This window comes from Stenella coeruleoalba (assembly GCF_951394435.1).
Source record: "Stenella coeruleoalba genome assembly, chromosome: 7".
Lineage (NCBI taxonomy): Eukaryota > Metazoa > Chordata > Mammalia > Artiodactyla > Delphinidae > Stenella > Stenella coeruleoalba.
Window position 1 is genome coordinate 101,391,683 of NC_137153.1, and position 12,991 is coordinate 101,404,673.

Consider the following 12,991-nt stretch of genomic DNA (forward strand, 5'->3'; position numbering starts at 1 on the left):
CAGAATATTTTTACTGGAATGAAGGCTTATGGCTTTTGAATACATATAAGACAAAAGGAACTGTATCAAAGCAACACTGCCTAACAGATATTGCAGGGAACTTACTGGAGTGGCCAGGCTAGCATACTTTCTAATTAGTGTGTCAACCAATTGTCGGAAAAGGGCTTCTGAAGTGTTTACCGTATTTGCCTATGTCAATGATCTCTAGCCTTTGCAATGACCTCCTTCATAAAGTCAAATTCTAGCCCACACTTCAGTCTATCTCATTACTTATTGTAAAAGAATGGATTCTGAATTAATGACAGAGATGCTACAAAGGAAGAGGCAGACAGTCTCTTGCATTCAGTGCCTAGAGGAGCTGACTCTCAGGCATCACTCAGAGGAGAACACAGGCCAGTCCATGTGACCTGTAGCCTGTGGTCAATATTACATTGTACATCAAGGTTCTCAAGTTCAGAGACACAGAACTAGTCGTGTAGCAGGGAAGACATCAACAATTCCCGAGTGTCCTCCTTTTGGGGGATTCCAAAGAGATAGTCACCGTCTTGAATCCAGGAATGGGATTGCAGGCCCACGCACACACAGGACCTCTGTGCAGACACCTGAGAAGCTGTCATAACATCTGCCCCAGCAGCAGTGCATCCTCTTCACGCAGCATTGGCAATCTAGACATGGCGGAGGAAAAGAGAGTTCACTGACACTTAGGTTCTCCTGCGGTGCACCCCTGTGTGCATGGGAAGTGGTACAGGAGATGAGCCACCGCTCCGTGAGTGGTCAGGGCGCCATCACTGACCCTGCTCTCTTCCTGGGACTGGAGGGCATGCCCCTCCCTCCTGAGGTGCAGAGTTACCCGTGCCTTTCACCTGCTGAGCCTGGGACAACCTCCCGCACTCCCCCTCTGACCCTCCTCGATCCCAGCTGTTCTTCCTGACTCCAGCCCCACCCTCCCTCCATTCCACTCATTCCTCAAAAGTGACAGTCACACATACCACACTGCTGAGAAGGAGAGGAATGCGAGGACAATCACAACAGCCAGGGAGCCTAGCCCAACGCCTACCATCTGCTGCAGCGTGAGCGATGAATCTGCGGGACAAAACCACACGCTGAACCCACAGAGCACAGAATCACGGCCCTCCACAGAGATGCACACCCACCTGACCTCGCTCTCTTTTAACCAGAGGTTGGCCCCATTTAACAAACCATCCCAAGAATGCCCAGAGTTCTTCTGTGCCCCCTCAGTTGGCCCTGAGACCAGGGCATCAGGAAAAACCGTTCCACGACATTTTTGAAAAGGAAGCGTAAAACTGGGCCACATTCAAGTTACAAGGGACAAAAGTTGATTTGTTGGGCACACACATACAGCACCCTGTGTTGTGTGTGTTGGTCTTCTCTCAAGTCAATTACACTTGATCGATTTTTACCGGCAGTTTTCCTTTGCGTCGAGGAAGATGTCATTCTGACGTCGTTTGGACTTTTGCTCCAAAAATGGTAGCTCCAGTGATCAAATATAGCAAACAGGGACTTCCCTGGTGCTCCAGTGGTAAAGAATCTGCCACTGGGGGACGCGGGTTTGATCCCTGGTCAGGGAACTAAGACCCCACATGCTGCGGGGCAACTAAGTCCGCGCGCCACAACTACTAAGGTTGCTCGCCTCCACTAGAGCCTGCATGCCGCAAACTACAGAGCCCATGTGCTCTGGAGCCTGCGCGCCACAGCTAGAGAAGAGAAAACCCGCTGCCACAAATAGAGAGAAGCCTGAGCACCACAATGAAGAGCCCGCATGCCACGACGAAAGATCCCTCACGCCTCAACAAAGATCCCGCGTGCTGCAACTAAGACCCGAGGCAGCCAAAAAAATAATAATAAAAATATTAATAAAATAAATAAATCTTTAAAAGAAAAACAAACATAGCAAACAAATCCTCTCTGTTGGGTAGAGTCATCTGTCATTTCCCCTACAGGAAGCAAGGGTAGTACCTCCCTGCTCTGTTCAGCAGGTTGCCATGAAGATAAAATAAGAAAATTGATGGAAAAGCTCTTTGAAAGACATTCGTATGTTCTATTCAGAGGTGCATCGCATGTCAACTCCAGAGAGATCCCTGGCTGTTCACTGAAAAACGCGCACATTTGAGTTGTACATTTGGGCCAAGTGACTAAGTCAGGGCATCATGTTCTAAACCAAAGATCTCATTTTAACTTGCAAACACTTACTTAGCACTTACTATGTGCCAGACACTGTTCTAAAACCTCTCCTAACCACCCACTGGGTACCATAATAATAGCACCAGGTATTATTACACTGGATACTGTTATTATTCACATTTTATAGATGACGAATCCAGACATGGAGTGGTTAAGAAACTTGCCCAAGGTCACCCAGCTAGTAAATGACAGAGCCAGGATGCAAACCCAAGCTGCCTGGCTTCAGAGTCTGCTTTGGACCACAGCACCATACTTTCCCAGTGCAGATCTGAATCCAGCTCTTTCTGCAGCAGAGTGGGTCATGTTCTCCCCCAGAAGTCAGCGGTGCTAGTCCAGATCTTTCCTCCACAGGCTGATTATTATGGGACCTCGGGCTGTGGTTGCTCAAATTCCTCTTTGGAAGAACAAAAATCTGTACGATGGTGCCACCAGACATTGAGAAGATCTTGGGGGGCTGACTTCGCATGTATAGAATTAAAAATAAAAATACCACCAAGTCATGGAATAAGTTTAAGGGAGTGCAATCAATTCCAAATTTTTCCAGATGATTTGTTGCAGTTGTCGTCGTTGGAATATCAAATTACAGTCATCCCTCAGTATCCATGGGGGACTGGTTCCAGGGCCCCCTTGGATACCAAAATCCTCAGATGCTCGAGTCCCTGATATAAAAAGGTGTCGTAGTTGCTTATAACCTACTGTATACTTTAAATCATCTCTCGATTAGTTATAATACCTAATACAACATAAATGCTATGTATATAGCTGTAAATACAACATATTCAATAAATGCTAGGTAAATAGTTGCCAGTGTGCAGCAAATTCAAATTTTGCTTTTTGGAACTTTTTGGAATTATTTTTTCTGAATAGTTTCAATCCACGGTTGGTTGAATCCATGAATGTGGAACCCGCGGATATGAAGGGCCAACTGTATTTCATTTGTCTGTACCCTCCTTTTACCAATGCACCAGGCATATGCTTACTGCTCCCCCTGGGTAATCCAACACTGCCATTGAAGAGCTGAAAACAGCAAAAGCAAACATCTGTTACCGTAAGGGGAGAGGGGCTTAAGAGGAAAAATAGCCCCTGGACTTGAGACCCTCAAAATATAGATGACTTATTTCCCTGGCAGTAAATGTAGCACATTTGAGAACCGTTCAAGCTACTTAACTTTTTCATCATCGATTCTGTGCTGTCTAGTACAGTAGCCGCTAGCCACAATGTAGCTATCTAAATCTAAATTAATTTAAATTAAATTAGATTTAAAATTCAGTTTCTCAGTCATACTATTTTAAGTGCATATTTCAAGTGCCCAGTAGCCACAAGTGGTGAGTGGCTACCATACTGGACAACACAGCTTCAAAATCTTTCCATCACTGCAGAGAGCTCTACTGATCGGCACTGCTCAGATCTCTACAACCAGGTTGAGAGCAATTTGATTCTACTGGAGACTCTACAGGAGAGCTGGCACCAGCAAAAGCAGCCATGGAACGTATCTCTTGCTAAAGAGCCTGGCAAATCATTACCTCAGAAAATGTTGTCAAGAGACTTTCTAGAGGGACTTCCCTGGTGGCTCAGTGGTTAAGAATCCGCCTGCCAATGCAAGGGACACGGGTTCGATCCCTGGTCCGGGAAGATCCCACATGCCACGAAGCAACTAAGCCCGTGTGCCACAACTACTGAGCCTGCCCTCTAGAGCCCGTGAGCCACAACTACTGAGCTTGTGTGCAACAACTACTGAAGCCCGCACGCCTAGAGCCCGTGCTCCGCAACAAGAGAAGCCACCACAGTGAGAAGCCTGCGTGCTGCAACAAAGAGTAGCCCCCACTCGCCACAACTACAGAAAGCCCGTGTGCAGTAAGGAAGACCCAACGCAACCAAAAATAAATAAAATTGATTCTTTAAAAAAAAAAAGAGAGAGACTTTCTAGAAAAACATGGCATGTATTGTTTGGCTACTTTTGGTATTCAGAAGAAAAAAGCCTTGACATTTTTAAGAAGCCATATTATAAAACGGGAGGAGGAGTTCTGGTTAAATTAGAAATTAATAAAGAAAAAAAATTAAAGGAGTGACTTGAATTACTAGATATTAAAACAGCACAGTAAGCTCACAGTACTGTGAGCTTACTGCTCACAGTAAGCTCACACCTAGCCCTCATTTCCCCACACTGTCCACCAGGCATTGTTAAGTATTGGCTGAAGTCAAAATCCATTGTGCTTGCCACAGTTCCCTGACCATTTAGTGACTCTGTGCCAGAAGAAAGAAGAGCAGTTTCATCCAATCTGCTCATAGCTCCCATACTGACTGCTGGGAACTACGGCTTCTTCTCCCAGGTGGACACAGAGCCATCTCTTAAAGACCGTGCCTGGCCTTGACTTCAAGTTATCATCATGCACACTTTGCAAAATCTACCTCCCTTTCACAAAGTTCCATGCCCTTTGCTCATCCTCTGCCTTCCCACTTTTCACTTCTTCGTCAAGATTCCTCAAAGATCACTTGCAGTGGTTTATCCATCTCATTTGCAAATTGTATGAGCCTGCTAGAATTTAGTGCTTCATCCATGGCAGAAGACTTTAATGTATGGAGAGCAGTTAGCTCTTCTCTAGTTTTCAAATATCAAAGAGGACATCTTTCACCCTTAGCAGGAAGCCCAACGATTCCTTACTCTCGAGGTATGTACTGGGAAATCATCTTTATTCATTCTGTATAACATGACTTGGGTTGTAGCTCCAGGCACAATTCTTGCTGGTAGAACAGTTCCTGGTTATACGTCTTTTTTTCTACATTATATATGTACTCTGTGAACATGAGTCAATCCAATCATGGTATAACCACATGCTTCTTTAGGGACTTCCCACATTAATTCCTTACTGAGAAAATGTATAACTGGCCAATGTGAATTACATTTTTCAGAGTTTTGCCATCCTCTGGTTACCTTCCCTTCCATGGTCACATGCCATAAAACCATACTTATTTTTCTTCTCAATCACTTGTAGAATATCCTTTTAGAAACCCAAGTGAGTGAGCCATGTGTTATATCCCAGATTCTCAGTGATTCATTCTTTTTTTTTTTAACATCTTTATTGGGGTATAATTGCTTTACAATGGTGTGTTAGTTTCTGCTTTATAACAAAGTGAATCAGTTATACATATACATATGTTCCCATATCTCTTCCCTTTTGCGTCTCCCTCCCTCCCACCCTCCCTATCCCACCCCAGTGATTCATTCTTTTTTTTTTTTTCTTTAAAGTTATTGGTTTTTTTCTTTTAATTTTATTTGTTTTTACTTTTGGTTGCTTTGGGTCTTCGTTGCTGCACACGGGTATACTCTAATTATGGTGAGTGGAGGCTACTCTTGGCCGTGGTGCGTGGGCATCTCATTGCAGTGGCTTCTCCTGTGGAGCACGGGCTCTAGGCACGCGGGCTCAGCAGCTGTGGCTCGCAGGCTCTAGAGTGCAGGCTCAATAGTTGTGGCGCACGGGCTTAGCTGCTCCGCGGCATGTGGGATATTCCCGGACCAGGGCTCGAACCCGTGTCCCCTGCATTGGCAGGCGGATTCCTAACCACTGCGCCACCAGGGAAGCCCCCAGTGATTCATTCTTAAAGCGAGTAAATCCATGAGGCTTAAACTCCACCAGTCTCTGTAGGGTGGCTCCCTGAAGAGGTATAGTGCTCAGGAAGAGTGATAGGGATTCCCTGGGCTTATCTTGAACCTTTTCACTAATGGAAATATCACAGGTGTTGAAGAGCCAGTTAGAAAGGCCCTATTCCTACTCTCAGACTTCGTGACAGCTTGAGGACTTCCTATGGCTGTGGACATTTTTTCATGAATTTACACCAGCAGGGTCATTTCCTGAAAGCAACAATTCTGCTCTCCAAAAGGCACAAATAATTAGCACTGTGACTTCTATTTAGTGTGTTAAATTTCTCTCTGCTATTCTAGGGTTCCCTTGCTTGAATCCCCTGTGGAGTAGGAGATGGCAAAGGAGATCAAAGCAGAAAACTAATTTAGAGATAAGTAAAGCCTGATGAGTCAACAACATTATTGAATTCATTCTCTATTGCAGCTTAACAAATTACCATAAACTTAGCAGTAGCAGCCATTTATTAGCTCATAGTTCCATGGGTCAGAAGTTCAGGCACACTGTGACTGGGTCCTCAGCTCAGGGTCTTACAAGGCTGAAATAAAGATGTTGAGAGGGCTGCATTTCCCTCTGGAGGCTGTGGGGAAGAATCTGCTTCCAAGCTCATGCACGTTGTGGGCTAAATTCAGTTCCTTGCAGTTGTAGGACTGAGGTCCTCATATTCTTACTGGCCGTCAGCCAGGGGCCACTCAGCTCCTACAGGCTGCCCGCATCCCTGCCACGTGGTCCCCTCCATCTTCAAAGCCAGTAGGAGAAACCCTTATGTCAAATCCATCTCTCCCTTGGAATCTCCAATTTCCCCTGTCTTTGACTTCTAGACACAGATTTAAAGGGCTAATGTGATTAGGTCAGGTCCATCCAGATAATCTCCCTATTTGGGACTTTAATTACATCTTCAAATCCTTTCACAGCAACAACTAGAATGGCCTTTGAATGAATAACTGAGAGAAAGTGGGCGTACCCCAAGGACCAGGAATTTGTGAGGCCATATTAGAATTCTTCCTACCACTATTATGAAGGTTTAAAATGAGTGTGACTTCCTAACATCATATACAAAAATAAACTCAAAATGGATTAAAGACCTAAATGTAAGGCCAGACACTATCAAACTCTTAGAGGAAAACACAGGAAGAACACTCTTTGACATAAATCACAGCAAGATCCTTTTTGACCCACCTCCTAGAGAAATGGAAATAAAAACAAAAATAAACAAATGGGACCTAATGAAACTTAAAGGTTTTTGCACAGCAAAGGAAACCATAAACAAGACGAAAAGACAACCCTCTGAATGGCAGAAAATATTTGCAAACGAAGCAACTGACAAAGGTTTAATCTCCAAAATATACAAGCAGCTCATGCAGTTCAATATCAAAAAAACAAACAACCCAATCCAAAAATTGGCAGAAGATCTAAATAGACATTTCTCCAAATAAGATATACAGATTGCCAACAAACACATGAAAGGATGTTCAACATCACTAATCATTAGAGAAACGCAAATCAAAACTACAATGAGGTATCACCTCACATCAGTCAGAATGGCCATCATCAAAAAACCTACAAACAAGGCTTCCCTGGTGGCGCAGTGGTTGAGAGTCCGCCTGCTGATGCAGGGGACACGGGTTCGTGCCCCAGTCTGGGAAGATCCCACATGCCGCAGAGCAGCTAGGTCCGTGAGCCATGGCCACTGAGCCTGCGTGTCTAGAGCCTGTGCTCCACAACGGGAGAGGCCACAACAGTGAGAGGCCTGCATACCGCTAAAAAAAAAAAAAAAATCTACAAACAATAAATGCTGGAGAGGGTGTGGAGAAAAGGGAACCCTCCTGCACTGTCAGTGGGAATGTAAATTGATACAGCCACTATGGAGAACAGTATGGAGGTTCCTTAAAAAACTAAAAATAGAAATACCATATGACCCAGCAATCCCACTACTGGGCATATACCTTGAGAAAACCATAATTCAAAAAGAGTCATGTACCACAATGTTCATTACAGGTCTGTTTACAATAGCCAGGACATGGAAACAACCTAAGTGTCCATTGACAGATGAATGGATAAAGAAGATGTGGCACATATATACAATGGAATATTACTCAGCCATAAAAAGAAATGAAATTGAGTTATTTGTAGTGAGGTGGATGGACCTAGAGTCTGTCATACAGAGTTAAGTAAGTCAGAAAGAGAAAAACAAATACCATATGCTAACACATATATATGGAATCTTAAAAAAAAAAAAAAAGGTTCTGAAGAACCTAGGTGCAGGACAGGAATAAAGATGCAGACATAGAGAATGGACTTGAGGACACGGGGAGGGGGAAGGGTAAGCTGGGACGAAGTGAGAGAGTAGCATTGACATATATACACTACCAAGCATAAAATAGCTAGCTAGTGGGAAGCAGCTGCATCACACAGGGAGATCAGCTCAGTGCTTTGTGACCACCTAGAGGGGTGGGATAGGGAGGGTGGGAGGGAGACACAAGAGGGAGGGGATATGAGGATATATGTACACATATAGCTGATTCACTTTGTTATATAGCAGAAACTAACACAACATTGTAAAGTAATTACACTCCAATAAAGATGTTAAAAAAAATAAAATGAGTGTGAGTGTCTATGTGTATACATGCATGCACATAGCATATTCATAGATAATGTACACACTAAGCTTATACCTTGATGTTAATCTTCTCTGGCTTATTTGATAAGTATTGCACCCACTATGCTTCTTTTCTCACCAGACTGTACGGTTGGTTCCCCAGTAATCATTCAACTCAATTCAATAAATTCTGACTGAGCACCTACTGTGTGCCAGGCACTGCTCCCGCCTTCAAATGCTCTCTCTCAAGCGTATGAAATCTAGTAAGAAAAAACAAGTACACCAGTGACTCAAAAGTGTGGCAGAATGGCTAAAGAGAGGGAGGGAGAGAGATCCTGCCCTGTTGAGGAAATTTTAAACAGTGTCAAGGAGGAGATGGCATTGATTTTAATCTTGAAGAACAGGTGGGGTTGTAATAAACAGAAATTACAGGAAGGTTATAGGGCAATCCAGGTGGAAGTAAGTACATAATCGTATGAGCAAGACATAAGACACAAGACACAAGACATAAGGAGAGAAAGCAAGGGCCATATCCAGAGAAGAGCTGCCACATCGCTTTGAATGGAGAAGAATGAGAGATGCAATCAGAAGGGTACATTGGTGTCCAACTGAGGCCTTGGAAAGAAGAAAAAGAAATACTGGAGAACTGTGGAGGGAACATGTCAGGGGGTAGTGTAGGCTCGAGTGAAGAGGGAAACCTGAACACTGTGATGGGAGAGGAGAAAGAGGCTTGGCCAGCCATCCAAAGGCCTCTGCTCAGGGAGTGAACACAGAAATGACAATCAGAGAGGTCTGCCCAAGTGCAAAATGTGGGCTAAATGGGAAAGAGGAGTAGTGACTAATGACTCAGAGCTTTCAGGCCTATGACTAACGGATGTTCCCTGATGACAGTTTATCATCATCTCACGTATATCAAATGACCTTGCTCTGTGACTCAAGAAAGCACAGTATCATAGTACTTTGTGGCTGGAAGGGATCGCAGAGATTTTGGAGGAAGGCAACAGAGAACCAGCCAAGTTAAATATAATTTCTAAGACACTCAGCTGATTAGTAGCAGGACTCGGGCAAAGAAGCCCAGGCCTCTGCACTTCCCATCAAACCGACTGCTGGCTCCCTGAGAGCCATCACAAAGCTCTTTTAGGGGCAATGTGCAAAAGGCAAGTAGCATAATTCATCAGAGGGCAAAGGCAAGAATGGGGCTGTTGCTTGGCATGGGTGAAACTGAAACAATTTGAGGACTTATTTGGATTCTAGTTCTCTCCAAATTACTTTCTGAAATGGCAGGCTCCAAAATTTTGGCAAAAGGAGACTGCCAGGTGAGCGCACAGCCCATTCTGTATGTAGACGTATACCCGCTCGAGCTGCCTTCAAAATTTCAACATAACTGGGCTTTCTATTATCTCAGCTCTTTCCAGTAGCTTGAATTCAAAGGTTCAGACTCTCTTTCAACATGAGGGGAAAAACGCGCGGCCAAAAGCCACTTAGATATTTCCAAAGCAAAATCCTTCCTGTTAACTTAATCACAGTAGAATGACTGTAGCCAGCTCTTTGGCCATTACTTCTACCCAGTTTGAGTCTGTTAATCACACTGAACAGCTGCTGAAAGCAGTGGATTCTGGAAGCTATTGTATCTGTGCCTGTCCATGATGCTCGCACATCTCCATTCTTCTGGTAAAAGCACCTCTTTTCCTGTAGGAACTCCATCCCGCCCTTAAAGCTGCAGGGAATGGATTGGCAGAAAATTTTCCAGATGTCGGAATGCATGATTGTTTTTTGTGGCCATCATTCAATTCTAGGAAAGGGGGCTTAGTCTATCTGCACGCAGAAATGTAAGAGCGCACATCTTTGTTAAGAGAGGTCTTCACTCATGGACATATATACACTACCAGATGTAAAATAGATAGCTAGCGGGAAGCAGCCGCATAGCACAGGGAGATCAGCTTGGTGCTTTGTAACCACCTAGAGGGGTGGGATAGGGAGGGTGGGAGGGAGACGCAAGAGGGGGGAGATATGGGGATATATGTATATGTATAGCTGATTCACTTTGTTATACAGCTGAAACTAATACACCATTGTAAAGCAATTATACTTCAATAAAGATGTTAAAAATATATAGCGAGAAAATGCAAAAAAAGAAAAAAGAGGCCCTCACTTATGATGCTAAGTGAAATAAGTCAGACAGAGAAAGACAAATACAGAATGATCTCACTTATACATGGAATCTAAAAAAGCTGAATGCATAGAAATAGAGAATAGAACGGTGGTTGCCAGGGGCTGGGGGTGGGGGAAATGGGGAGATGATGGTCAAAGGGTACAAACTTCCAGTTGTAAGATAATTAAGTTCTGGGACATATTCTAATGTACAGCATGTTGACTGTAGTTAACAGTACTGTACTGCACACTTGAAAGATATTAGGAGAGTAGATCTTAAATATTCACACATACCTATACACAAATTATATATATAAATATATACATACACCTATATACATAAATTACATATATATATGGTGATTATGTGAGGTAATGGAGGTATTAACTAACCTTACTGCGGTAATCATTTTGCAATAAGTACGTGAATCAAATCATCACATTGTACACCTTAAACTCACACGACGTTATATGTAAATTATTTTCTCAAGAAAATTGAAAAAAGAGAGAGAGGCCCTTGCGGCCTGGCAATCTTCAATCCAGGCTGGCTGACAGTCAGGTAATGTGCCTTGCCCAGTTGAAAATCCATGCCCCCTACCCTTGTTGAATTTGGTGTGAGTAGAGATAAAGACATGGGAAATGAGATTAGGGGATAAGCAGAAAACGAAGGAAGCTTATTTCTCCAGGTTCCTCCCAAACATTTCCTGCTAGGTGCCCTCTACACACAGGGTAACAAACCCCCCAATGGTAAGGCACCATCCACTGGACCCTCCTGGGAAGCACCCCAGCCTATTGTTTTATGATGCTCTGAGGTGAAGGACAGGATGTAAGGAGTTAAACCGATACTCTGGGCTAAGAGCAGAATTCCTCAGGCTGTTGCTAGGATTCGTGAACCACAAGGAAAAGTTCCAGACTCAAAAGGTCATAAACTTGACAAGATTTCTGGTATTAGCTACAAACTAATGGAATTCTTATGAATCAAATCCAGTGGCTGGCTGCCGGCTGGTTTAAAGAAATGTACTGCCAGGGGAATCCCAGCCTGGCAAACAAGGACCTGCGATTGCTCAACCCCTGAGGCAACTCCGCCACCCAGATAACTGCCCCCATGAAGCAGACGGTTTAAGTTGTAGGCATTCAGTGGGGCTCCTTCTCTCTGCCTCTCTTAGGGAAGGCTCTGGAGGAAAGGGACAAGGCTGCTCTCCCATCAGGCAGAGCCCGAGGCAGCCAAACTAACTGACCAAGTGACCCATTCTGCTGCCAGGGCAGGAGGTGCTTGCCTTTCCTGTCCAGCAGGATGTGGTCCTTGTTATGGGCCCCCTGGCCACTGCACGGTTCTTTATCTTTTCTTCCTTTCTAAATGAACGTACTGATTGTGATTATCCACCTTTCCCTTTCATATTATATACTGTGGTTTGAGAATGGTTAAGTTTGCCATTAATCATAGATTGCTAACAGATCATGAGAAGCACATCTAGATTAATTGGATCAAGAGAGACGGATCACCCCCAGGAACCCTGGTCTTGGAGCTGGATTCAGTAAGAGACCCACCTTTGAGCTGTCTTCTCCTTGGGTTCCAGTTTTGGTTGTATGGAGGATAATTTCACTTTCTTAATGGAGGGTGCTTTTCTAAACAGTGTATGTGTATGTGTGTGCACATGCTAAGTAGCCAAATGGTTGAAAGTAGTGGACTCCTGGTGGCTCTTTGTTTTGGTCTGCCAACATGGTTTTCTGTGCCTCTTCCTGATGGGGATCATGTCCCCCTCTCAATGCAACCCTGGTGAGGTTGCTGATCACATTGATCTGCCCCCAACCAGCCATACCAGTAAGCCCCAAACCCAAGGTAGGCTAATCATACTACCCTATCTCCTCTTAATAGTGATTCATCCAATGGAGAGTCACTTAGCTAGGAGAAGAGACTCCCTGAATTGAAAAACTGTCTGTTTCCACTGAAGTGGCTAAGCTGGGGCAGCTGGTTCCCCCCCAACCACCACCACCACGTAGCTTATAGTAGAAGAAAATGAGGCCAACTCACACTTAGAGAGGAGATAGAGACAGATAGAAAGGGACAGTCCTACTTCTGGTGTTGAGTCCCAAGTCCCAGTTTCTGGAGGCCTGGTGATGCCACTCTGGTTCTAATTCCATAAGTTCCCACCCCTCATCCTTTTCAGCTAGGGTTTTTTGTAGGCTAGTCTGAGATGTGTTTTTGTCACCTGTGACAATTTAAAAAGAAATCTCATTAACATACACTTGATGCTGCAGAGTGGACAGAGGAGAAATAAGGAGAACAGTCTTAGGCAGAAAATGGTTTTACCTTTTACCTGAGCCCAAACTGCACAGGAGCTTCTTCTCACCTATAAAGGAAAACACAGCAACACATATAATTGGGTGGCATGTGATTTCA

General features: G+C 44.1%; 1 protein-coding gene across 4 annotated transcripts in view; it reads right to left on the reverse strand.

The window, feature by feature from the left end:
• Positions 1-376: 376 nt before the first annotated feature.
• Positions 377-12,991, reverse strand: part of SUSD1 (sushi domain containing 1) — a gene marked incomplete at its 3' end in the record, with an annotated part of 124,087 nt that continues 111,472 nt past the window's right edge. For 3 of the 4 annotated variants that reach the window (XM_079927611.1, XM_079927610.1, XM_079927608.1), the window contains 2 exons: positions 12,902-12,941; positions 980-1,083 (listed from right to left, as the gene is read on the reverse strand). In XM_079927611.1, coding sequence (XP_079783737.1) covers positions 980-1,083; positions 12,902-12,941 — 144 coding nt within the window. Of the gene's footprint in view, positions 666-979; positions 1,084-12,901; positions 12,942-12,991 lie in introns of those variants that run through there. The other variant, XM_079927609.1, reaches the window with a different exon arrangement.